This window comes from Eubalaena glacialis, chromosome 1 (assembly GCF_028564815.1).
Source record: "Eubalaena glacialis isolate mEubGla1 chromosome 1, mEubGla1.1.hap2.+ XY, whole genome shotgun sequence".
Classification (NCBI taxonomy): domain Eukaryota; kingdom Metazoa; phylum Chordata; class Mammalia; order Artiodactyla; family Balaenidae; genus Eubalaena; species Eubalaena glacialis.
Window position 1 is genome coordinate 3,163,580 of NC_083716.1, and position 25,994 is coordinate 3,189,573.

The 25,994-nt window shown below is 51.8% G+C and overlaps 1 protein-coding gene across 1 annotated transcript in view; it reads right to left on the reverse strand.

Moving 5' to 3' along the window:
* The window catches only part of MGMT (O-6-methylguanine-DNA methyltransferase), a 294,862-nt gene that overhangs the window by 227,414 nt on the left and 41,454 nt on the right, over positions 1–25,994 (reverse strand). The window contains exon 2 of the mRNA XM_061192011.1: positions 585–721. Within this exon, the coding sequence (XP_061047994.1) occupies positions 585–709 (125 nt within the window). The 5' untranslated portion in view covers positions 710–721. The remainder of the gene's footprint in view (positions 1–584; positions 722–25,994) is intronic.

A 25,994-nucleotide genomic window follows, 5' to 3' on the forward strand; every position in this document is an offset into this window, starting at 1 on the left:
GCAATACCCTAACTTCATGCTAACAAGGGGGTTTCACACCCTTTCTCCTCCGCTGCGCACACACCGACAGCCGGACACCATCTCCAAGAGGCCCAGTGGAGCTCCTGATTAAGCAATTCCAGGACTTTGGAATAAAAGTCCATTAACAAAAGTCCCATAAAAGTTCATCACCTGGCAGACTGATGAACAGTGAACGCTGGTCCTGGATTTAAAAATCAAGATTAAGGAAGCAGCTCCCTGTCACCAAACTTCCAAAGAGATTCCCACATCCCACCTGCTTAAGAATCAAAGCGTTCAATACTCACAGTGCGTCAACACCTCTATAAATGTCTACATTAATACGTCCTGGGGCTCCTAATTACAGGTTATGCCCCTGGGGTTAGTCGGAGGTGGAGGGTTCCTGGGCAACAAGCACAGATGCTGAAAACGAACAATCATGGCCCTACCATTTTTAGAGAGATGCTAACTGTTGTGATTGGTAGCGTGTGGCTACGTGTTACCCTGTGATCAATGGAGAGCGAGCAATAATCGTATTCTCTCTGTTGCTTTGAACAAAGTGGGCGTCACACAGGATTCTCACTCACTCAGTGTCTGGGATCTTCCGGCCGTGCAGCTTTATCCCATGCAGACCCTGCTCACAGCCAGAGATCTCGATCTTCCCCAAAGGGCTGTCCATCATTTTGTATTTCATTTCACAGGTCTTGTCCATTCTCCCACGTACCTAAAGAGAAACAATTTTTAAAGTTAAGCATACGTGAAAGAGTTTGGTCACTTCTAAAGCACAACAGAAGCCCCAGTTATTTAAGACATAAAATATCTTCCAAAGTTTTTCCCCCATTTTTGGAATTTAACCATATAATGTGTCATTTTTATAACATAGTCACTTTGAAGACAGAAGATTACCATAATTACCCAGAGCAGCCAACCAACAGTTCACTCTCCTTTCATCTCCTTAAATTATGATCTCCTGGTGGCTCAGTGGTTGAGAATCCGCCTGCCACTGCAGGGGACACAGGTTTGAGCCCTGATCGGGGAAGATCCCACATGCCCGCGGAGCAACTAAGCCCGTGCGCCACAACTACTGAGCCTGCGCTCTAGAGCCCACATGCCACAACTACTGAGCCCGCGTGCCACAACTGCTGAAGCCCGCGGGCCTAGAGCCCGTGCTCCGCAGCAAGAGAAGCCACCGCAATGAGAAGCCCGCGCACCGCAACGAAGAGCAGCCCCCGCTCGCCGCAACTAGAGAAAGCCTGCGCGCAGCAACGAAGATGCAATGCAGTCAAAGATAATTAAAAAAAATTTTTTTAAATTACCATCTCCTTATTCTTATTCATCTTTAACCAACGCATAGTCAAAGATGAAATAAGAGCTCCTTTTAAAAAGTACCTAAAACTATTCAAAATAAAACAATTACCAACAACATTTTCAGTAAAAACTGAAGACAAACCATGTGATATTTTGAATAAAATACGTTTAAAACTAAACCATTATGAAATGAATTACAGAAACGGAGGGAGACCCGACTCAGCAGCGGCCGCGGCGGGCCCGTGCTGACGGGAGGCGCGGGAGGCGCCCGCGCGTCGGAATCCCGCTCCTACGGAAGCGCACGGACCTTGCCTGCGTTCAAGCCAGTGTACAAAAGCTATCCTATCACGTACCCTCCACGCGAACCATTCTGAGAGATGCTAACTTTGCTCAACCCAGTGGAAGTTTAAAAGAAAGAACAGATGTACAAAGAGCAGCGAGAAGCCAGTACCAAGGCTTAGGCAGACTGAATCCCTCTGCCTCGAGGGGAGGCCGGAAGAGAGGGCCGTGGGGAAGCCCACCTGGGCCGCCTCGTCGCCCCCCTCGGGCCACCTCACGCGCCAGCGCTTCCCAGGGTTCCGCCCTCAGCCACAGCCGCCCCGGAACCGGAACCGGAGCCCCGCACGGCCTCCCTGCGAGCGCCGGACTGGAAGTCGGGCTGCCGCCTGGCTCTCCTGACCTCTGCGTCCTGGAAGCGCTTCACGTGAACTTGTGCAAAACCGTAACCGCGCGTGGGCTCGGCCCCCGGGCAGCGCGTCGGGGAGCGGGCCACCACCCAGCCCCGCCCGAGCCCCACCGGACGGTGCTCCGCGGGCCCCGCTGCCCCCGCTGCCCCCGCTGCCCCCGCACCGCGGCGCCTGTCCGCACACGCCCGCGCCGCACTACACGCCGGCTCTACCATTTTCAGCTCCTCTCATTCATTCGCGCCCGTCCTCCCGGACTCCCTCACCAGCCCTCACCTCCCCGAGGAAGGGCGCCCTCGGGCCCCCTCTACACCCGGGCTCTTCGCGCTCCAGCCACCCTCGCCGCGAACACCACATCACTACTGACGACACGACGGCGCGACAACAGCTCAGCGAGCTGCAGCCCGCCGGCCAAACCTGGCCCAGCGCCTGCTTTCGCAAGGGAAGTACTCCTGGGCTGCAGCCGTGCTCACTGTTTGCAGGCTGGCGGCTGCCTTCATGCTCCAACGGCGAGGGCTGTCCTGCAGCCCCAAGTCCGTGGGCGCCCCTCACGTGCAGCGAGGGTTCCAGGATCCAGGCCTGGACACCGGGGACTGTCCTCTCCCTGACTGTCCCGTCTGCCCCACTTGGCCTGGTGTCTGCTTTACTGTGAAACCTCAACACACCCCCATCGCCCTCGCCCCGCAGGTTCTCCTCCCTTCTCTGTGCCTTCCACCTGCTCCTAACAGCACACGCTGACTCCCTCCTCTACCTCCCAACAGCCCCAGGACAGAGGCACACACACGTCTATGCCCGGAAGGGTCAAGCACCATTCCCAAAACCCCATGGTGTGCAAGCATCACTCCCAAGATTCCATCCTAAACCCCTGGGCTCCAGAGCTGCCCTGTTCAACATCCCCCTTTCTGTGCACGGTGACAGGGGTCTGAATCGAATAGCTCTCCAGTTCCCGGTGAGTGGACACAGGATTTTGCTGGGAAACCTTCTCAGATGTTTGGCCGGCATCAGAGATGCTCTCTGACACCTCATGTTCCTTCCATGGCTCCCCACTGCCTGAGGGATAAAAACCGAAAGAGTCTTCCCACCCCCTCCACTCTGTCATGTGGAAACAGGGATCAGACCAGGCAGAGGGAGATCATGGCCTCCGACCCATGACCCGTCACCTTGAGAAAGCCACCTAAACTCTCTGAGACACAAGTGCTTTTACCTGTAGGATAAATGATACCTAAATCATAGGGCTGGCACAAGGGTTAGCGGGAATGTGTGTAAAGACCTGACATCCCCGAAGGATTTAGGATTACCATTATCCCTGCCACAACTGACATTCTAACCCAATATCCTTGGCCTTTGACCTTGTCACCCAGAGTGCACTGCCCTCGTCCCTAAATTCTTATCCAACAACTTCAAAATCCTAAACATTCTTCAAAAGCCAACTGCCACCCCTTCTCCCAACCCCCTGGGTGCGTCCCCTCGTTTCCTGAAGCCAGAATCAACTCCTGACCCGCACCCGCTCACATCCGTGGACATTTTCCATCGCCCTGAGCTGCCGGCAGGTGACCATGCTACCACGAGTCAGGGCCCCACGGATGGCAGGTGCATTATACACGTAAGGGGTTTATCATACGTGTGTTGAACCAGATCATCAGCATGTCCACCATCCGGGCCAAGGGGCCAGCAGAGCATTTCTCTGAGCACAAAGTGTGTTCGGAGAAAGGGTTCTGCTGGCACGATGAGAAGCCTGGACGCACTATCCCCTCCTGGGTGACACCCTGCACGTTAGCGGGTTAAGAGCTCTGAGCAGTCTTGCAATAGAAATCAGCTTCGTTTCTTTACCGAGCACCAGCAAACGTGTCCACCGACCCGTGCCTCCTACCTAAGTCCCTGTTCAGAAGCTGAATGAGCAGGCCTCCGTCAAGCTGAAGGCTGTTTCTCAGCAGATCCAGGCTCAGGGCCCTGGCTCAGGCCTCAGATCCAGAGCCTGACAAGTCACGAGCCCATGGCAGGCAGGACTCCTGCTGGCAAGCCTCCAAAACTGATGCTGGCTAATTTAAGCACAAAAGCAATTTACTGAAAGACTGTTCCATAACTCACGGAACTTCTGGGAAGGCTGGAGAAGCAGGCTCAGAAAACGGTAGGAACCAAGACTGGCCACAGTCCAACCACAGCCAACACCAAGCCTCAGGATACACCTGTGGGAACAACGAGGGACTGCAGGCACGCAGCAGGCGCCGGGGCCACTGGTGCCCCGGGAAACAGGATGTTGCAGCCACTGTCAATTCCCTGCCGCCCGGGCTCCCTGTCATTTGTCCTTGGACTCAGGCCCAAGCAGGTGCCTAGAGCTCGCGTGGGCGCCAGGCCAGGGTGTACCTGTGCCGAGTGGCCGGGAAAAGGGACGGCCTCCAGGAGGGCTGTGTCCACGCCAGCCCCACTCAAGCACACGGCCCAGCATCGCTGCAGAAATCAGACCGCACACAGCTGACCAGGAGAAGGGCGAATGTTAGATGTCCACTCCTCTTCCCAGGCCTCAATTTTCTCATTAATAAACTAAGAATAGTAACGTGACTCCACCAGTCTCACTGGGCTGTTCTGAGGGGCCCAGCTGGAGAAGACAGGAAAAACGGTGAACGGGGCGGCTGGGCTGGGCACTCCTGCAGCTTCGAAAGGACCTCTGTCCTACTCAGCACACACCCAGCTCTGCAAGGCAGGTCAGGGGTAGGGCAATGAAGGTGACCGGGGGCGCAGGGGCATGAGGATGTCCGCCATACGGGAGGACGAGCAGGTCTCCAGAGAGCTCAGGCCCCTCGCTTCTCCAGGAGGAGGGCCTGCACGTTACCAAGCCGTCCCAGGAGCCGGGCTCTGAGCACAGCCTGGATGGGCCGAACTTCGGAGGCCACTGGCCCGGAATGCAGGAGAAGGGCAGCCAGCCAACCCCGGCATAGCTGGAAGGGCTGCCTCTGGACCAAGTAACGGCCACACACTCCAAATAACGAAGGGCTGCCTCTGGACCAAGTAACGGCCTCCCACTCCAGCTCCTGCATCTCTGCACGGGACCAAGAGGATGCTGAAGCTCGGCCTGAAGCCGCCGTGCTGCCCCCGGTGCCCAGCACCAGCATGCACCGCCCGGCAACACGGCACTGGCCCTGGACCCCCTGGTCTAAACTCATGCCCCAAGTGCAGGCTGCCTCCTCGTATTAAGCAGCAGCTCCGCGGGCCTCCACAGAACATGGTGAGTCAATCACAAATCATGCCAGGAACCAACAAAGAGCAATCAGTCCTTAACAGGAATAACTGGCAAACTCAAAATCTGAGTTCTGAACAAGTGGCACGTGTCACTTCTAGCCAAATCCACTCAGCTGGTCATTTAGTTACGTGAAGTCTGAGGAGGTGAGCTCCTTAGACTTCCTTATCAGTTAAACAGAATGGAAATCAAATCCCACTTCAATTTTCCTGAATGTGAGGATTCCCCGGAACTACCTCCCCTAAGACTCGGGCCTGGTACTCACAGCCCAGCTCCTTCTGGACTCGGCCTGGCTGAGCTGTACTTTCACCAGCGCCTCTGGGTTTTTAAGCCCATCAGCAGAACCACTGCTAGTCAAAGATAATGCACCATAACCCACCAACGGCTACTCTGCCAGAAAAAGAAAAGCTGCAATTTTTACATAATTTTATACCAACCCAGCCAGAAATGGCGTTTGAGACTCCACAGAAACCTGTGCACGACTTTCTTTCCTGTCGACAGCCAGGGCATTCAGCACAGAGTCCTTCCACAAGCAAAAGTAAAAATTAGCTGAATCCTGCATCCTACTATGTAATGGATAATGTGTCCCCAGGACAGAAGCGCTGGGCCATTTGGCGTGGTGTGTGTGTTGATGAGAAGCCCAGGCTGAAACAGCAGGTGTGCTGCAGGTCCCGCAGAGCTGGCAGGCCTGGCGAGGAGGTGGGAGGATGCCTGCAGACAAGATGGGGGTGTCACAGACACCAGGAGGGACCCACGGGGGCTGAAACGGGGCAGCAAGAAGAGCAGGGCTTCCATAGCAGGTGAATGCATAAGGGAGCGAGAGCGTCTCAGCACAGGCTGGTGGGAGGTACCGTCTGGAAAGCAGCAATTCCAAACACACACGGGGCTGCCGTGCATGACGGCTGCACAAAGATGCTGATGGAATCCTGAGCCCCAGGAGTGTGACAGACCCGCCCGATACCCTCCCACAGTGACATCCCCACCCTCCAGAGGCCAACCCACCACCAGGCTCCAAAGACGAACTCTCACCAGGAGTTTCATCAACTAACACCAGCCCAGAGAAGGCCATGACTGTGACCCCCAACAAGTAGGCCAAGAAGGCAACGAGGCCCAGTAAAGACACTTGCTCACTGTGGACTCTACAACATTCACAGCCCCAGCCCAAGTACCAAGTCCAGGGCCAAGCAGGCTCCCGACAGCCTCACAGGACTCACAGGGGGACTGCTGCCGGGCGGGGAGGGTGGCTGCCACAGGGCAGCAGGGCCACACGCTGCAGGAGAGCAGCTAAAAATGTTTGGAGAAAACAACATCTAACACAGAGAGCTGAATTATAACAAGGGGCCGGCCACGAGAGAAGACGCACGTGGGAAGCAGGTTGAGGCAGACAGCCGGCAGCAGAGCCTGGGAGGCAGGGGACGAGGCCCAGGGGCTGCAGAAAGAAGTGCGGGGGAGACGCACAGCCTCCACGGGGTCAGTTTCGTGTCTGGCTTTGTCCCTGAGAAGCCCCAGAGCTTCAAACAAGGGGGAAATCCACCAGGTTTGCCTTTTCAAAGGCTCCCTCTGGCAGCTGCGTAAAGAATAGGTGGGAACAGAGGGTGGGAGTCGTGGAGGAGACCGTGGAAACAGTCCACCGAGGCATGAGGATGAGCTCAACCAGTGTGAGGCAGAAGGGAGACTAAATAATGAGCCATAAATAAATAATAATAAATAAATGTTTAATAAATACCCGAGTGCCCCTTATGCATGAGCCACCAGGCTCAGGTGCTTGAAACTGTAACAAGACAACCGTGGTCTACTGGGGGAGGAAAACTACCCACAAAAAGCAAATCATGCTGAACAATCTTTGCAACTTTTCTATAGGTCTAAAATTATTCCAAAGTAAAAGTTTATCTTAGAAAATCTATATAGATATGGTAGAATGATTTGAAATATTTACCTGCATCTTTCTACCTGCATTTTCTAAGTTTTCCACAGTAAACCTGAATCCCTTTCACAAGGATAAAAAACTGTATTAAAATTCAGTGTAATATAAAGTACAGGTGATGATAGCAAATGTTCTACATTTATCATTGTCTCAATCTCACACATGCAAAACAAAGGGCTGTTGATACTCTTCTGCATAAAATAAAAACTCGGAGGTATGAAATTTTTTTGACTTTTAAAAAAAGAAAGGGTCGAGTAAAACGAAGACACATGATAGAAATCGCGTCTCCTTCTCTCCCATCCATCACAAGTCCTTGCAGCCCCCCAACAACCTGGGGCCCTCCCTTCCTGCCTGACCTGGTCTCTGACCAGGACCCCCAATTCACTCTACTTTTACTGCTCCTCAAACACACAGATGTTGCTCTTGCCTCAAGGCCTTTGCACCTGCCACTCACTCTTCTTGAAATGCCTCCCCTTCACGTTCTGGCACAGTGGCCTCCGTCACTTAACTCACAACCCTGCTCAAACATCACCGTCTCAGAGAAATCTTCCTAAAGCAGTCCATCTCCTCTATCCGTTCTTTCCCGTTCTTTCCTTTACAGCACTTAAGGCACATGAGATCATACTAGATTTATTTTACTTGCTATGCGGTGCCTTCACTAGAATGTAAGCTCCAATACAGTAGCAAATGTTACGTGACAGCTCTGGCCAATGAGTGAGAAGAAGTCTGCCGAGAGATCTTGTTTTGATTAAAAAAAAAAATTTTTTTCTGTGGCTGGCACCATCTCCTCCCCTTTCCTCCTTCCCTGACACCGCAGATGTGATGCCTGGAGCTGTGGCAGCCATCTGGTGAACACGAGGCAAAGGCAAGAGACTGGAGAGCCCCTGGCCCTGACACCGTGAGCCACTACCACACCAGTGTTGTCTGTTGCTAGACTTCTACTTGTGCAAGAAAAAGAAAGCCCTGCTTGTTTCAAGCCAGTGTTCTGAGGATTTCCTGTTTCCTTCAACTTGAGGTTGTCCTAACTGATTTTTGCTGTATGCTAGCACTCAGAATGCATCATAGGTGCTCAGTAAATACCTGCTGAATAAATGAGCTAATTATCCGAATCATTCAATTATACCTGATGTGAGGACTCAAAAGGAGAACTCCAGGATTAACGAGAGCCCACAGCTGGGGTCTGATGACCTGAGGCTTCCTGGAAGAGGTGCCTACACAAAAAGGCAAGTCGGAGTTTCCTGGGGGCAGGGTGAAGGAGAGGAGTGCCCTGGCAGGCAGGTCTGCACGTGCTAAGGCCCTGGTGCTAGAGGGAGCACAGGGCGTCTGTGAACTGAAGGAGGCAGCAGCCACAGGAGGGAGAGGACCCACGTCTGAGAGGAGCCCGCTGTGGCAGCTCCTGGAGCGCTGAGTGCCACTGTAGGGGCAGGAGCAGGAGGGCAAACGGTAGCACCGACGACCCCAAGAAGATCACGGGCAGAGAAGGGGAGCGCTGGGTCTGGGACGCTGTAACCACACCCGTGAAGACAGGGTTATGATGTCTGCACAGGTTCTGGGGCTCAATAACAGAATCTACTCCAGCTAACAGCATGCCGTGCTGGTTTCCAAGCCAGAAAGAGGAGGGAAAAGTTTTACAAGCCAACCATCCATTACTCCTAAACACCACGTTTACAGTTGCGTAAAATAGGGGCTGTCCTGGAACCAGCAATCTCGAAGCGGCCAACTGGAGGCCACGGGACCACCCTGCGGCAGAGGCCCCGGGAGCCCCGTCAGAGGACAGGGAGGAAGCCAACCGTCAAAAGCCCAACAAACCAGTTTCCAATGTGCCAAACCCACGTTTGGGAGTTTAGAACTAGCCCACGGGGTCCTGCGGAGGCTGCAACAAGCCAGCTCTTTGACTATTTCCCGAGAGCAGCAGGGAGCAAGCTTACACAGTGCGAAGCCGCGTTCCTTAGCAGAGTCCCCGAGCTGCAGGGACAACGGGGCCCACGGCTCTCTGGGGGACGGCACCACGGCCACATCTAGGACACAGATTAAACAGCCAGGCTCCCCATTGCCCACGCTCATGAAGCACACACCCTGCGCCCCCCCAGCCTGGCGGCCTGGCAGGCCCAGCTCCCTGCATCATCACCGTGGCAGCCACCTAAAGCCGCAAAGTGGCAGACATTAATTGGTGGCAGGAAAAAAAATCGATTTTTCACGGCTATTTGGAGACCTCTGCAAAAGTGAAGTGAATTCCGTTTCATCTCTCTTTTAACATGAATGGTGTTTAATGTTCTGAATTAAGCGGTTGGCACCAGGGGCCGGGTTCCCACTATATCAAAAGCAAGAAACCCAGAAACAAACTGTCTTCTTTCTCCTTTGCTTGTAGTTTTCCAGGCCGGCCACGCCTGTCTAAAAACTGTCCTTCCAGAACCGTCTTCACAGTCCTGCTCCTTGCACTTTTAACCATCTCTAGTATCGGTATCCTAGGCAATGAAAAATGACCAGAAAGAGGCTAAAAAAAGAAATCGCCTGCTTTCTTACAAGCAGTGTACAAACAAGGTGCCCAGGCGTTTGCTACTGTTATCTCCCCAAGGTCAACGGCATGTGGCCCACAGCTGAGCTCAGGCCTCCCCCAGGGCGGCCCCATCTCGGGCATCTCCGTGTTGCCATCAGCCGCGTGTGTGAAGTGCAAGCTCGCTGGCACCATGAGCACTGATCAAGGAAAGGGGAGCAACCTATCTCCGGCTCCTCCTGACATCAACAAAGTCATCGTGAAATGAAAACTAGTTTTACAATCACCCTGCTGAACAGAGAATAAGAAAAAAGCATCAGGGAAGCACCTTCGCCCTCATTACTCAACATCAGCCCACCTAACGATCAGGTGTGAGGGATTATTCTCATTAGGAAAAAAACATGTGTCAAACCCCTAGAAGAGAGAAAATACTTCATACCTATCACCTCTTAATAAACCTGGCCAAGAGAGGGTGGGAGAAGAAAGTGGATGGGATTGATCCCCGCCAGGTGTAAAAGTCAAGAAGGAAAATGCTGGGGCGAAGGCAAGGCCGGTGGCTGAGACCCAGCTCCCACTGCCACTAGGCCAGGGTCTCCCCAGTGGAATTTCACCAGGTCACATTCAACAAAGGGCAGCTGTAAGTATGCCTCAGTTTATTATGCCCTAACAACCAAGAAAGGTTCAACTGGTTGAAATGATTTTGCCAAACAAAATACGGGCACTGCCATCTGGTATATCAAACTTAGAATGGATCCAAAAGTTGTGTAAAAACATCACTTCACGTCTACACAAAAACCTGCAAATGGATGTTTACGGGAGCTGTATTCACAATGGCTAAAACCTGGAAGCAATCAACATGTCCTTCACTAGGTGAATAGCTAAATAAACTGTGGCACATCCAGACAATGGAGTATTAATTCATTGCTAAAAAGAACTGAGGTATCAAGTCATGAAAATACATGGAAGAAACTTAAATGCATATTACTACGAGAAAGAGGCCAGTCTGAAAAGGCTATGTACTCTTATGATTCCAATTATACGGAGACAGTAAAAAAAAAAAAAAAAAATCAGTGGTTACCGGGGTTGGGGGGAGGGAGGGATGAATAAGTAGAGCGCAGAGGATTTTCAGGGTAGTAAAACTATTCTGTAGGATATGGTGGTGGTGGATACATGACATTATACATTTGTCAAAACCCATGGAGAGTACAACACCAAGAGTGAACCCTGATGTAAACAACGGACAAAGGTTTACCTCGTTCTGGTAGGGGATGTTGGCAGTGGGGAGGGGCACACGTGGTGGGGCAGGAGGTATATGGGAACTCTGTGTAACTCTGCTATGAACCTAAAACTGCTGTTCTAACTTTGCTGTGAACCTAAAACTGCTCTAAATAATAAAGTTTACTAATTAAAAAAAGAACCATTCCAAAGCTTTCTGTTACGGCCCTGACATGGAAGGGAAATGATTCTCCTTGTTTGCTGCTAAATTTCTGTGAACCCAGCTACATGCACACACAAAGGAAGAAGAAATTCTGCATTACAGTGTCACAACTAGGCTTCCAAGTTAAAAACTGCTTCTACAGGGATCCCATAAATACTGTGCTCTGCCCGTTCTGAGCTTACACACAGACTTCCAGGACATGGGATCTGTGAGCACCTTCCTGATTAACGACGCTCTGGTCCTGAAGAATACCCATCACGACAAGGGCAGGGGAGTCAGGGCCAAGGTGGAGAACGGCCACCGCAGCACCACACGCACGTGCGTCTTGTTAAAGCACTCAGCGTTCACCAGTCACCTAAACAACGCGCTCCGAGCAGCACATTATAAAACAGCCGTGAAAATGCCTGCCCATCAGAGCTGCCACGTTAGAGGGACATCTAAAGAAATTCTTTCACGGGTCTTTAAAACAACCATTTCTAGATAAAAACAGGCACTGTCTCCATTTAAAAACTATACTTAAAACTCAGTTTTCCTTTCCAAATTTTTCATTTTTGTTCATGTCACCAAACTAAGGTATGAGCCATGCAGGAAGGTTTAACTGCTTTTCTATTCTGAAGCTCCAAGGCTGTTTTGAATCTGTGCAACTACACAGGAATTAGGGAGCAGCCAAAATACAAACCCGTATATGTCTGTGTGGGTAAAAGAAACAGATCCCACACAGAGAAAAGTGCATAAAACTTACATGTGTACAGTTTAACAAATCGCTCCAGAAATCTCTTGGAACTTCAAGCATTTTTGAAAAATATTTCCAGGTACAACACCAAGGTGATAACTACCGCTCCCATATCCATTCCAACAGTTTATAGCTAAAATATCTCTGGATCTTACCAAAGACTGGTGCATGACACCAGAACGTGCCAGAACACTCTACAGTAAAAGCCATAAAGGTCTTCTCTTAGAAGTTTCTTAGTTACTATCACTTATTTCTTCAAAATAAGAAAAAAGCTTCCCTATTAACCACGGCGCTGCAGACCAGAGTCAAATCTACAAAGACTCTCCGTGAAACGAGACACCGGCGTCAAAGCATGCTCCGACCTGAGGGTGCGTGCTCGGGGTGCACGGTGGAGCCCACGCACGTGAAACCACAGGTGAAACGCTGTACACCTCCCTGGCTAATTCATTTCAAGGAAGCAAAGTTTTACACCAAAATGAGCATGAAACAGGAAAACCACAAGTTTGTTAATAGGTTTCCCACCTGCCGGGCTCCCAGGCCCCAGAAGCGCCAGTCACTGCCCGCTCTGCCCCCTGCCCTTTGGTGGAGGGAGACTTGGGTGAAACACGGGAGAAGCCCCGCTCTCAGGCGCTGTTTGCGCAGCTTACGCCGCTTACTCCTCTTCCGGAAATGCACAGGGAACGTCTGAGTACTCGGTGAAGGAAGAACTGTTCTTTAACAGCAAATGCGTCACCAGCCGCAAGACCAGATGCACCAACGATGACAGGAAGCAGGTTACAGAAACTTATGAAGCCCAGACCTCCAACAAGGAGGCCACAATCAGAGGCAGAATGAGAACTCTGCATCCTCAGCCATCGCAGCAGGACTTGGAAAAGCAGCCAAGAAACCTTAATTCGGCAGACCAGCCCCCCCTACCTGCTTCTGCTCCTCCATCAAACCGCCGGGGCCTCCGGGCACAGCGAGGAGCCAGCACCGGGGTGGGGTGGGGTGGGGTGGGGTGGGGTGGGGTGGGGTGGGGTGGGGTGGGGTGGGGTGGGGTGGGGTGGGGTGGGGTGGGGTGGGGTGGGGCGGGGCGGGGCGGGGCGGGGCGGGGCGGACATCGAGCGCCAGCTGGGGCTGCAGCCACGCCGCCGGAGGAGCGCGCGCATCACAGGTCACCTCGTCGCGGCCCAGCCTGCTGTCCGGTCCTCAGGGCCCAACGCGGTCCTACGGAGTCTGGCCAGTTCGCACCCCCGCCGGCGCTGCCGGGCCCCCGGAAAGGGGGAAGGGAGGCGGCCTGAGCCTCGGAGCTCCGGCACCGCCGGGGTCTCGGCCGCAGCTGACCCTGTGCGGCCTCCCGCGCCCGGGTCCCGTTCCCGCGGCCCCGGGCGCCCCCCGACCCCCTGCGGGCACCTGAGGTGTGAGCGGCGCCCCCGGCGGGGCGGGCGGGGGGAGGACGAGGGCCCCCGCGGGTGTGAGGGCCCACGGAACCGGCCTCCAGGGCAGCGCGTGCGGATACCCGGCCGCGGCCGCCCCAGGAGGCGCACACGCCCCGGAACCCGCGGCTGAAAGCCCCAGCGCAGCTCCCCGCGCGCCAAGCCGCCGGGCCGCGGTCTGCTGGCTGAAACCCGAGGGCGCGCCCCGGCGCTTTTACGCTTAGCCGCCCCTCGGGGTTCCAGACAGCACGCGGAGAGCGGCCGAGTCCGCGGCGCGGGGAACGCGGAGTCCCGTGGGCGCCCCGTGCCCCCCGCAGAGCCCGGCCCCGCGGCGCAGGGTCCGCACTCCGCCGCCGCAGGGCCCGGCCAGCAGGCTGACACCCGAGCCCCTGCCTCCCCCAATCTCAGAGCGTCCCCGTGTCACCCTTGGCATCCTCAACTGCAGTGAGGACCGAGAATAATTTACCGTGAAGAAAAAACGATGAAACATGCCACGTTTCCCCTCACTTTTATAACTCCCCCTGTTAGAACTGCCTGTGTGACCATCACTGACCGAAGTAACCGTCTGGAGAGAGGACGGGGCGGGTGCTGAGCCCACCCTGCCCACAGCACCGCCTCACAACCTGCAAACGTTCCCGCACTTGAAGCACCGACTCAGGCCGGGGCTGCTCGGTGACAGTCTGTCGTGGAGCAGGAGAGAGGGGGCAGGCTGGTGCTCACAATGAAGTGTCAGTTCTTAAAACTGCCATGTCTTGGGAAGCTTCAGCTTCGATATGTCATGGCAGAAAACAACCTCATTCTTTGTCTACCTCTACAGTTGGGCACAGTTTAGCTTTCTTAGAGAATCAGTAACGTGGGAGAACAGGTGGGAAGATGTGAGAGAAACACCTTTTTCAATTTGGCAGGGCAGCCAAACCCAAGAGACGCCCGCTGCGGAGCAGGACAGGATGGGCCCCTGGCCGCGGTCACCGCGGAGCTGAAGGAGAGCACACTTCCCGGACGAGCAGGGTCGGTGGTGAAGTGAAAAGCTCTCACACTTCTCTCTCTGACAGCAAGATGTGACTCAAAATCCTCCTCACCCCAGGAGAGCTCTGGAGTATCAAAGTATCATAGGCTTGTCTGCAATCAAGCCATGAGAAAGAAGTCCCAGTTAATAAAGACTTCCACCTGTGTACGCATGGAACGTCTACGTTAAAAACGTGTGCTTTCTGTGTCAGTGACATAATTAGCTTACCGGGGGACTCACTAAAATGCCGTCTCCACGTTCAACACCCCCAATCCCTGTTTGCACTGATTCATACAGCACAGTGAATACCGTTAGATCCAGATTCCATAACAGGCTCCACCGAAATCCTCAGAGAGGGCTCTGGCAAACGGCCAGGAAGGCATCCCCACACCTGGAATGGGAATCAACCGTGGCTTTCGGGGAGGCCTGCAGAAATGTCCCTGCCCAAAGCAAGGGGGCTGCCAGGATCCACTGGCCCAGATGCAACCCGTTCCTCCCCTCCCAGCTTCCTCAGCATTTCCCTGGGTGTCTTCTGCAAATTCAGCAAGGCGCTCAAGGGCGAGAAGCGCTGAGAGGGAAGAGCAGGGACACCTGTGGGTGGAGAGCGTGGGTACCGGAGCACCTGACAGTGATCAGGGGTTGGCGGGATGCAGGGCACTTTTAAACGGTTGGAAGAAGTCCGAAGAAAAACACTTCATGACATGTGTTACGAAATGTGATACGAATTTCGTACATGTGATACGAAATTCAAATTTCAGAGTCTATAAATACAGTTTCACTAGAATGTAGCCAGGCTCATTCTGTATTGTCGACGGCAGTTCTCGTGAGTACAGCTGACCCTTGATAAACACAGGTTTGAACCATCAGAGTCCACTTACACGCAGATTATTTTTCAACAGTAAACGCTATAGGACTACACGACCCTCAGTTGGTTGGTTGAATCCGCAGACGCAGAACTACAAATACGGAGGGCTGACCGTAAGTTATATCCAGATTTTCAACTGGGTGCAGGGGGAAGGGGGGTTGGTGCCCCTAACCCCGATGTTGTTCAAGGGTCAGCTGTAGTTGTGACGAGACCACACAGCCTGCAAAGCCACAACTATTTACATCCAGTCTATTTCAGGAAAAGCTTGCCACCTCCTGACCTGAATGCACCTAAGTGATTATCAGCCTGTCCCAGGTTTTGTGCTGTTGGATCCTTCTCTCCCACCTGCTAATGAACAAATCACAAGACCACGCTGATTCCCATATGCTCACCCACTTGTCTTTGACACCGCAACCTCAAGCAAGATGTGGTTACCAAAGTCTTCTGGAATTTCTTATGTACTGGCTTAGAAAGACCAGCCACTAGTCTGCAGGAGTGCTAAGCCTGGCCACCACTAAGGACCACAGGATTAGGTCCCCTTTATCCCTAATAAAGAATCAGCTGCACTCTGTTTCTGCGGTAAAGGATTCTCGGGTGAGAAACACGGTGTGATTGATGACTTGTATCCCAAAATGGAAAAGCCTTGTGTTCCAGATACGCTCCGGCGGCCGGGAACGAGCCAGCCTTGATGGCACAAGGCTCCTGGAGGGACAGACGCCATCCCCACCACAAGGCCAAGCAGCCACTGACATGTGCGCCGCTTCCGAACCATTAACCCAAGGCAAGAAATTTTATGTTCTAAATTAGCTACATTATGCCCAAAACCTATCCGTGGCTTCATAACTTGAACATATAATTCTATACCTTTTACTCTTTAAACAATAATTCAGTCTAATCCTGTGGCTGAAGCCAAGATTTCCAGACCAAAAGTGCACTTTCCATTTGATTAAATACTAATAAATGCAAGAATAAAATACCAGTCTTTTATCTTACAGTAAATTCTTCAAAAACCATATACTCTAAGAATTAATTACCTCTCTGGAGAAGGGGACAGGTTCTTCCCCTCAAAGACAGTTTAGTAGTCTCAAGATCTTAATTACAACATTTACAACATAATTTATAGCAGTCCGGGGCTCACAGAAAGATGACATCACGGTGACCTGTCAGTCGGCACGGCCCCAGGTGGAGCCTCCAGAGAGTCAGTGACAGGATAAAAAGAACCGGGCGGGATCTCCCTGCAGAACAGCCCACGCCAAGCTACGATCCTCAACCAAGCACGCAAGCTGATACGATACACGCTTGGCCTTTTTTCCATGTGTGTTTGGTACTTTAAAATTTAGAAAATATCTTTACGTATTTCATCCATTACGAAGTAAACAGAGTGGAACGCTGTCAAAAGGAAGATGGTAGATTTCCCAGAGTAGGGGGTGTTCTTTGTTTTCTAGCGTTACAAACAGAGTATGGAGCCAGGGCACTGACACCAGTGCCCCTGGTGCGTGAGCCACGCCCAGGGGTGGCGCCCAGGGGCTGCCCCAGGTCACACCGTGTGGCCGCGGTGGTCTCCAGCCTGATGACTTGGCACAGGAAACCTGCTGCAGCCACAAGGGTGGAGTGGGCCCTCCCTCCAATGGGGTGCTCTGGGCTGAAGCCACGGAGACGTCAGACGTCACCCCGTAAGGCAGGCGGGAGTGTGCCAGAATCACGCTCCATCTGCTACAGCGTCCTCCTAACAGGGTCCCATCCTTACTGTAGGTGACAGAAACAATGCATCCTATTAGGAAGCTGGAGAAAAACTTTGTGGGAAACCTGAAGGGAGATACCCACTCGGCATCAGTCCCAGGCTGCGGTGCTTGAGTTAGACTTGGGAACACGCCTTCCCCAGGGGACCGGTGGGACAGAGCTGGGCCTGGAGAGAGCAAAGCAGAGCAGGCCCTTGGTGACCTTCCGCACGAGCGACCTCTCCGGCCCCGTCTCCTCCTCTGTGATGGGGACACCGTGCAGACTGACGAGACAGTCGGGGCTACCCAAGGGTCAGGCAGCGCTACTCACAGCCCCTTGGAAAGTCAACCCCAGGCTGCCAGCCTGCGGGGCAGCCAGACCACCTCCGTCCGTGTGTGCGTGCCGGCGCCCGCCGTCCCCGTCTCTCTCGTTTGAACTGAAGAGCAACGTGGTGGCCAGGCACTTAGCAGCCAGAAGATAAAATGAGGCAGAGAAAGGTGTGGCAGCAGCCGGGTGTTGTCACAAGGCAAGGCAGCAGTGTCACTGGGCAGCGGGCGGCCGCTGAACAGACAGCTGAGCAAGGTCATGACAGGAGCCTGAGAACCCTTTCTGAGGCTGGGCGTCTGGCTGCGCAGGGTCCCACGTACCTAACAACGCCCGCCCGCAGTGGAGAAATAACGGAAGGAGCCCACACACACCTACCAAAGCAGCGCCGAGGACACCCAAAGACATGCTCAAGAGGCCTCTGTGGCCCAGGAGCCAGGAGAGGCAGAGACAGGGAAGCGTCCCGGGGTGGCACTGCCCGTTAACGCGAAGCGGGCACACGGGTGGCGTGGGAGCGAGCCTCTCCCCTCGTGAAACTTAAGTGGGAGGTGTGTGGGTCATACCAGAAAAAAGGCGACCAGCGAACGAGCACCAGCTGAAGTCCTGCTGCTAACCCCACTTGGGGTTCAACTGCCAAAGTTTCCAACCCCCATATGCTACAATATCTGTTGTCTACAGTTGATGCTTTGTAAATTCTCAAAGGTCTCCACTGTCGCGGATGGCCTACTTCCGTCTTTGCTAGGGGTGTATACCATTTTAGTGACCCATCAAAATAAGAGTGAAAATCTGATTGAGTTTCCAAAAGGGAAGAAAGTGAGTAAGTACCAAGGAAGTCACTTCTTCACCCTCATTACAATCCAGGAACACGGCTGGGATCATCAGGAATAGATTCTGTCCCTGACGACCGTCACTCATTAATGAGAAGAAAAGGAAAGGAAAGAAGAAAGACCCATCAAGGAACATCTGCTTTGCTCTTTTCACTTACTATGGATTTCTCGGTAGTGGGACATTCAAGCTTCTATTTGGAAGACAAACGTATCTGCCGTTCAGAGGGCCCCTCCAGTCAGCACAGGTGACTCTACTTCACAGAGAAAGGTCCTGCAGGATACACCTGCTTTCACCCACTTTTACACTGAATTTTTACCCTTTGATGTCGAACTGCTCACACAATGGTTCAAGATGTCAAGGTCTCGAACTTTTGGCTTAAATGCTGGCCAGGCTGGAGGGTACACATCACTGAGCCAGATCCAGAACCTGCACACACAATCAGTCCTGCTCTCTCACCCACAAATGAACCCCTATCTGGGAGCTGTGCTTGTTACTAAAGTACCAACTTCCCTTTTAACCAGCCAGCTTAAGGGCCCGCCTGCACACAGAGCTGCGCCGTAACAAGACTGCTCTCCCATCCGCACCGCAGGCCGTCTGCACGGTTCGTCCAAAGAAGCATGTGGTCCTCCTGGAAATGCCTCCTCAGTCTCAGCTCCGGGCCAACAACAGCAGTGCAGTCACCAACAGGCATTCAAGCCCCATCCTTTCCCCTCTGCAACACACATCTCACCCACGTGGAACCATCTCCTGGCTGTACTGTGAGCTCTCAGCGCCCACGGGGGGCACCGGAACCCCTAAGACCCTCCCGCCTGGGCTTCAACGCGTGGCTGAGGAAGCAGCGTGGGCTTCGCGTTCGCCTTGCACTCGTGTCCTCCCAGAAAGGATGACAGGCCATAGCACAGCCAAGTCTCTGAACCCCCTTTATCCCTCTGGTCCTGGGTTATCCCCCCTCCCCATCTCCCAGCAAAGATCCAACCCCGTCTGTCCCTGGGCCGGGCAGTGTCAGTGGGCTGGGGACAGGTTAGGGTCAGACGGCACCCCAGTAACTGACCCGGCTCAGGAAATTCCAGGCCGCATAGGACAGGGGCAGGACGAGGCTGTCTCTGGCTACTGGGCTCTGCTCACTGTAGGCAAAAGAGGATGAAGGCATGGGATCAAACTAGGTTCAAATGAAATTCAATGTTTAATAGAGAAAAATCATTTTTGCTCAAGTTGTCTGATTTCAGACACTTGTCATACACATGGAGAAGATATACATAAAATCCACATTCACACACAGAATCTACGTTTCAATAAAAACAAAGACCAACTCATAACCAATTTATCTACAAATGACACAGTGACTAAGTATTGTGCAAATATTTTTCCTTGGAAATAGGGATTATTACAAAATCATATGTAAGCTATACCCAATCTTTGTTCAAATAATTGATTGATGTAATCATCTCTCTCTCGTATGTTCCCACTACCATGAGGAAAATCTCTACAGTATATTTCAAAAACTAGCAGAAATGTAAAACTTCGTGCTACAAAACTTAGCTGATACATTTTATCTAAATTACAACAGATTGAATTCTTCAGATAATATTCACAGATGAAAATCTTATTGACCTGCCACGTTAATTTCAAGGGTAACTTGAATTAGAAGAAAAATCCAGACTGTAACAAAATAAAAAACGCTTTGATAATTAATTAACTACTTCTTTAAATGCTAAGAACCTTACCTATTGGCATGCAAACTAACATTTAACGAAGATTTTTTTAAAGATACTGCCATTTTCTCCCTTTCTAGAAGACTATTCACAAGATCTGGAACACTGACTGCAAAGAGGACACAAGGTAAGAGCCGCTGGAGCTGGGAAGTTCCCTGTCCAGAAGACGACGACACACAAACTTATTCGTTGGGGTGATGACAAGCATCCTGATGGAAACACTGATTGTCACCTTCCCTTGTTTTATGACATCCTTTACAAGGTCATTTTATTTCTCATTTTTTTTTCCTATACGGAACACCAAGGCTGGGACAGTTTCTGGAATTGCTTTTGTGGTCCCCGAAGGTCTGAAGAAGAGCCCACCTGAAGACCCACCTCCCTCACCCACAGGGACAGCAATGCTCTGGGTGGTGCCCGCCCCCCCTGCTGCCCGGGGATGGTGTCCAAGGTGTGGGTCCAGGAGACCTGGGCGGCACGCTGAGCCCGTGACCAGGTGTGATAGACACAGTATCCCAAACGTTCCTTCTGTTTAAAAGTTATCAAATGTACTTCTTTTTATTGTGGTGAAATACACATATTTAGCATTTTATGTTTATAAGTGTACAATTCAGTGTCATCAAATACATTCACAATGTTGTGTGACCATCACCACTACGGATGCAAAACTTTATCACCTGCAACAGAAACTCTGTACCCACTCAACACCACCTCTCCTCTCCTCTCCCCCAGCCCCTGGAAACCACCCTACTTTCATCTCTGTGAATCTGAATACTGTAGGCACCCCATACAGGCAGAATCACACAGTATTGTCCTGTTGTATCTGGCTTGTTTCACTGAGCGTGATGTCTAAAAGGTTCATCCATGCTGTACCCTGTGCCAGACTTTCCTTCCTTTTTAAGGCTGAGTAACATTCCATTGCATGGATGGACCATATTTTGAGGTTTATCTGTTCATTCCTTGATGGACATTTGGGTCATTTCCAATGCGTGACTATTCTGAATGATGCTGCTATGAACACCGGTGTACAAATATCAGTTCGAGTCCTTGCTTTCAGTTCTTTTGGGTCTATGCCTAGAAGTGGAACTGCTGGCTCACATGGTAATTCTATGTTTAACTTTGTGAGGAGCCACCATACTGTTTTCCACAGCGGCTGCCCCAGCACAATCCCACCAACAGTGAATGCACAAGGGCTCCAATTTCTCCACATTCTCGCCAACGCTTGTTATAAAAGTTATCAAACATACTTCTTCCATTTAGGACACTGAGCAGTGTACAGACTGTAATTCAACTTTTTTTTTTCTTTTTCGCATTACTAACCCACAACTCAGTCTAATAACAGGACGAGTCATTTCCTGACCATTCCTGCATTTCCTGTGTGCCAGGCTCTCCGTATGCTTCTTCTATAATCTTTACAAGAGCCCTGTGAATTAGGCGCATCCATTTCTCTGATGAAAAACACAAGGCTAAAGACATGAAAGTGACTTTTCCAGAGCCCCGTGGTGGTGGGTAACGGAAGGGGCTGTCTGACTAGAGTGCTGAACTGGGGTGAGATTAGTTTAGATATGAGTTTATGAATTATGGATTAAATTAACATGTAACAGAAAAAATAAAATGAATATGTATCAAACACTTGTCTTCACTGGAATTCCTTAGGACAAGGCTGAAGCAGGTGTTTACATTAGAATTAAGTTGATACAAAGAAAACATTAATAAGTATCGCTGCAGGCAACCCATAAACCTGTGAAACTGTTGACAACTGAGCCAATGACAGCTCCAGTGAATGGAATTTGGGGGTGGCTGCCGACACCTGGCTGCCCTCATTCTGGAGGTCTGTCGGGCAGAATGGAGGCCTTGTTCCTTCCTGCCGCCCCCGAGGCCCTGGCACACTGTCTCTGCAGAGCAGACACTCAAGTAAATCGAATTTGCTGCCCTCTCTCACCAGCCACACACCCAGGACAGAGCCCGCTTTAAATCCTTGACCTGACAACAGCCAGACCCAAATGCCACAAAGAAAGGCAGCCCTGGGGAGGAATTCACCCCACGAACCCGATCATTCTGGGGCAGCCAGTCGCAGGGCCTGGGGGATGCAGACGCTGACCCGGCAGGAGGGGGCAGGCCCGGGTGCTACTTGAACCAGCTCCCGGGTGGTGCCAATGCTGCAGGCAGCTCTAGAACCGTGCAAACGGTGTCTAGTCCCATCTCCGGGGGCGCCAAGCCTCCCGCTAACCATGTCTGCCGCTCTTTGTTCATGCTGAGCCCCAAATATCTCTGGAGAAGGTCTCCATCTCGCTCTCAAAAACAGCCAGGTGTACGTGGTTTTCTTAAAATAGTCAAGTCAAAACCTAAGTGATGCTTAACAGCAATTAATTTGGATCCCATCATTGCTTTGGCCACTAAGAAGCTCACTGCTTAATTCCCGGCCCGTTTTGAGCCATTTTATAGAAAAGGTGTGCCACTTGTTTGGAATACCAGCTTTATTTATTTCCCTGCCTTTATTTCCTGTGCCTAATTCCTTCATCTATATCTTACATGTTTTTCATTTTTAAAATTATGTCTATGTCTGTAAACCTCCTAAAATTCTTCCCTAGCTCATATGAGATACAGATCAATAAAATGACTAAACTAACTGAAATAACCAGCAAGTCTATGATTCATGACAGAGCTTTAGATCTGTCAGCCATGTTTCCAATATACCCACTATGTCACCCATTCTCACACATCAATTCCAGTGTCCTCCCCAACATACATGGTGCCCGCCATATTTTCATCAGCTGGAATGCTTCTCCACAGGGCACCTCCAGGCCCTCACGCGGCCACCAGCACCAGGGTCCTCCAGCGCCCTCAGGGCCGCCCTGGCTGCCCCACAGCGATGCAGTAAGCTCCAGCACCCCGCACCCCCCCAGTTTCCACGGCCACCCCATGCCCGGCAGAGAGTTCCGGATGCGAGAGGCACCGGGGAGGTGCCCCCACCCCCGGAGCCAGCACCCACCAACACGCTACTGAGACGGGCACCGCGGAGAATGACACAGAATTTGTACCACCTCTTCCAATGTATCACCCATCCTCACACTTCAGTTTTAGCGTTTGCCCTAAGATGTGTAGTTTCCCACAAGGCCACATTTTTGACAACTGTATTATATTTTAGTCTCTACGAAATATCCAAAAAATATTCACCAAGGAATCATTTCCGTGGCACATAACATCCAGATTTCCTTTTCTGGGCTGACCCCACTTGGCAGCCGCTGGTTTGGTCACCTGTGGTCTTCCAAGGAGATGGAAAAGGGGCCTCCCTGGGCAGAACCACTGAGGGCAGCTGCCTGGGCTGCCTCCTGGCCACACCGGGGCGTGCGTGCGGGGGAGCCCTCTGTGTGCACGGGCTCTAGCTCCCTTCCAGCCCCGCACCCGAGGGTGCTGTCCACCCCACCACCCCCCGGGAACGGCGTCCAGTCTGGGGTGCACACAGACCCTCTGCTCCTCTTCTTCTTAACTGCTGCTCTGCAGTAACTTAGTGTCATGCTTTTATCAAAAGCTGGTAGACAGAAAAAACTTTTTTTCTATTTAAAAAAAATTTTAAGTATTACATGTATAGATTTCAATGAACCAAGCAGACTTTACATCCCAGAATCATACATAACTGAGGAAAAGCCAAACAGATAAGAATTAGAGAAACAGATTGTCTTTCAGAGCAGAGTTAGGTGTCTGAAGTCACCTCCGGATCAACTAGAAAACGTAACAGCAATTACAGTGTCTCTAAATCATTCTACAGTGGAATTGAGCTGAAAATGTAGTAATTCTGTCAATTTTAAACAACTTGGAACTAAAATAATTTACTATTACCGTAAAATTTTTTTCCACTTGGTGAAACACAACTTTTTGTACAGAAATAATAACACAAGAGTACAAAGAAATATAAATGTGCCAGGCAAACAAAAAGAGGAAGAGGCAACAAAAATGAGGACGGGAGTCCTAGGTGTGCGCAGTGCCTGGTACACGATGTGCATGGAAGATGCGATTTTGCATGTTGGTCTCACGGGGCAGGATCTGCCATGCGCATCCCGTGAACAAGAGCATACACACTATGCGGACACACTAAAAATTAAACCATTGTGAGAATAAACTTTACCCCACAGCTTAAGGCAATATCTATTCCAGACACTTCGGGGTAGCGATGATAAACATCTCATACAGGAAAGGCAAAAGTTCCAACCCAAAAGGAAAAAGCAAACAGAAGGCTCGTAAAGCCGAGTGGCAGACAAGAGCTCTGGCTTCACGTGGGAATCGCACACCTCCCTCCGCACACCAAAGCCTGCCCGAGCGACTCTCCCGAAATAACCGGACAAACAATCTGACGTCACAGAATTTCACTGTACTGATTAGTTCCTTGAAATACGTAACTAGAAATATCCACACACACTCCTTGTGACAGAAAATGTTACCTTTGCTTTCTTCAATCAGATGAGCCGTCTGGCCGGAGACGTCCATTTAATCTGGTTTTCCAAGTGAGAGGTCGGCACCCACTGGACCTTCTCCTTCTAGAGCATAAGACCTGTACTGCTCACCTCCCGGTAAGCACCATGATTTACGTAGAGATCACCTGGCATCCTCTCACCTCCCTTCTACCTTTCCAGACCTCATAACACCTCTCCCCACCCCTTCCCTCTGGGAACCTCTCAGCTTGACCGTCCCCTCCAGACCCTCTAAAGGCCATGCAGACGCTTCCCCCACCTCCTCACCTGAAATCGATGGTCTCCAAGCAGGCAAGGTGGGGTGGACTGAACGGGGGTGAGTCACCTGGAAGAGGGTTTTCGCCTACAAGGTGTCTAACCCCACCCCTGAGGTCATCAGTCCTGAGGAAACGGCTGTGACCATGCGCCGGGAAGAGACACAGGCTCAGGGCTACCGGGCTCCCCACGGCCCCCGAGAAGCAGGGGGCCTCTCCTGGGATAGAAAGCCAAGTCGGTGAGAGAGGAAACAGCAGACGCCCCCAAAACAAAAACTGCACAGGAGGCGTCACCACCCTACAAAGGACGTAACATACCACCTAGAACCTGGCCGTTTAGTAAACGTCTTATCTCTGATTCAAACCCTAAAACCTGTGGTGGAATAAAAAGACAAGCTTTAGGCTGTTTCCTGGCTGCTGAAACTTAACGGATAAAATGTACTGAAAGCAGATCCATATTGACTTCCGGGGCCTTAAAGGTTTCTCCATCTGCCAGGTAACTAACACAATCAAAACACCAGCAAACACAACAAAGTGAAGACACAGCATGTGAGGCTGGAAGAGAATCTAAAAAAGAGTGGATATATGTATACATATACCTGATTCACTTCGCTGTACAGCACAAACTAACACAACAAGTTCAAGGACCAAGAAAATCTTTACGGGAGGAGAGCTTTGAAGGATGGGTAGGAGTTCGGAAGGGGTCGATTATGAAGGTATTTGTGAGTGGAAGGGAAAGGGTGTGCAAAGACACAGGGAAAAGAAAACACGGAGCACGGAGTTCCAGAGATAGCGAGTCCAGCAGATGAGTGAGAGAAGGGCAGGGCTGGCCGAGGCCCTTGGAGCAGCGTGACGACTGGGGCTGGATGTCCAGCAAGCAGTGAGGGGGAGACTCGGTGCCACCCGGATGCTCCGAGATCCACCCGCCCTCAGTGGGTCGCTGAAGAGGGAACGGAGGGGCAGGGGATCCCCAGAAAACCCACCCACCGCACTGGGATACTCTGCTGGGCGGGGGAGGGGGGATTAGGAACGGAAGGAGTCCGAGGTAGCCCCACAAGAATCCTGCGCGAGGGCACAGGAAGCCACTGATGACAACAGGGTAGGTAGTGAGGAAGACGCAGGGGCAGACGGGAGCCAGCTGGGCTTTCAACAAGCTGTTCACAGCCCTTATCCAGTAACGACTTGCAATGGAGTATAGTCTGTAAAAGGACTGAATCGCTATGCTGTACACCTGAAATGAATATAATATTGTAAATCAACTATGTGTCAACTTAAACAAAAAAAAGACCTCAGGCCAAAAATAAAAAAAGTTATTCAGAGGCTCCGTGAACGGTGCCGGCATGGCCCTACTGACACTGGGGACAGATCTGCGGCGGGGTGGCCCGCGTGCTGTGGGACGTCTACCTGCACTCCTGTCCTCCACCCACTGGATGCAGCAGCACCTCCTCGGCTGTGACAACCAGACACGTCTCCAGTGACGAACGTCCCGGGCTGGGTGGTGCAAAATCGCGCCCAGTTAGAACCACTGGCCTAATGAAGGGACACTGCCCACAGCTAGGAATTGTGAGCCCAAGCCCACGGCGAGGTGAGGCA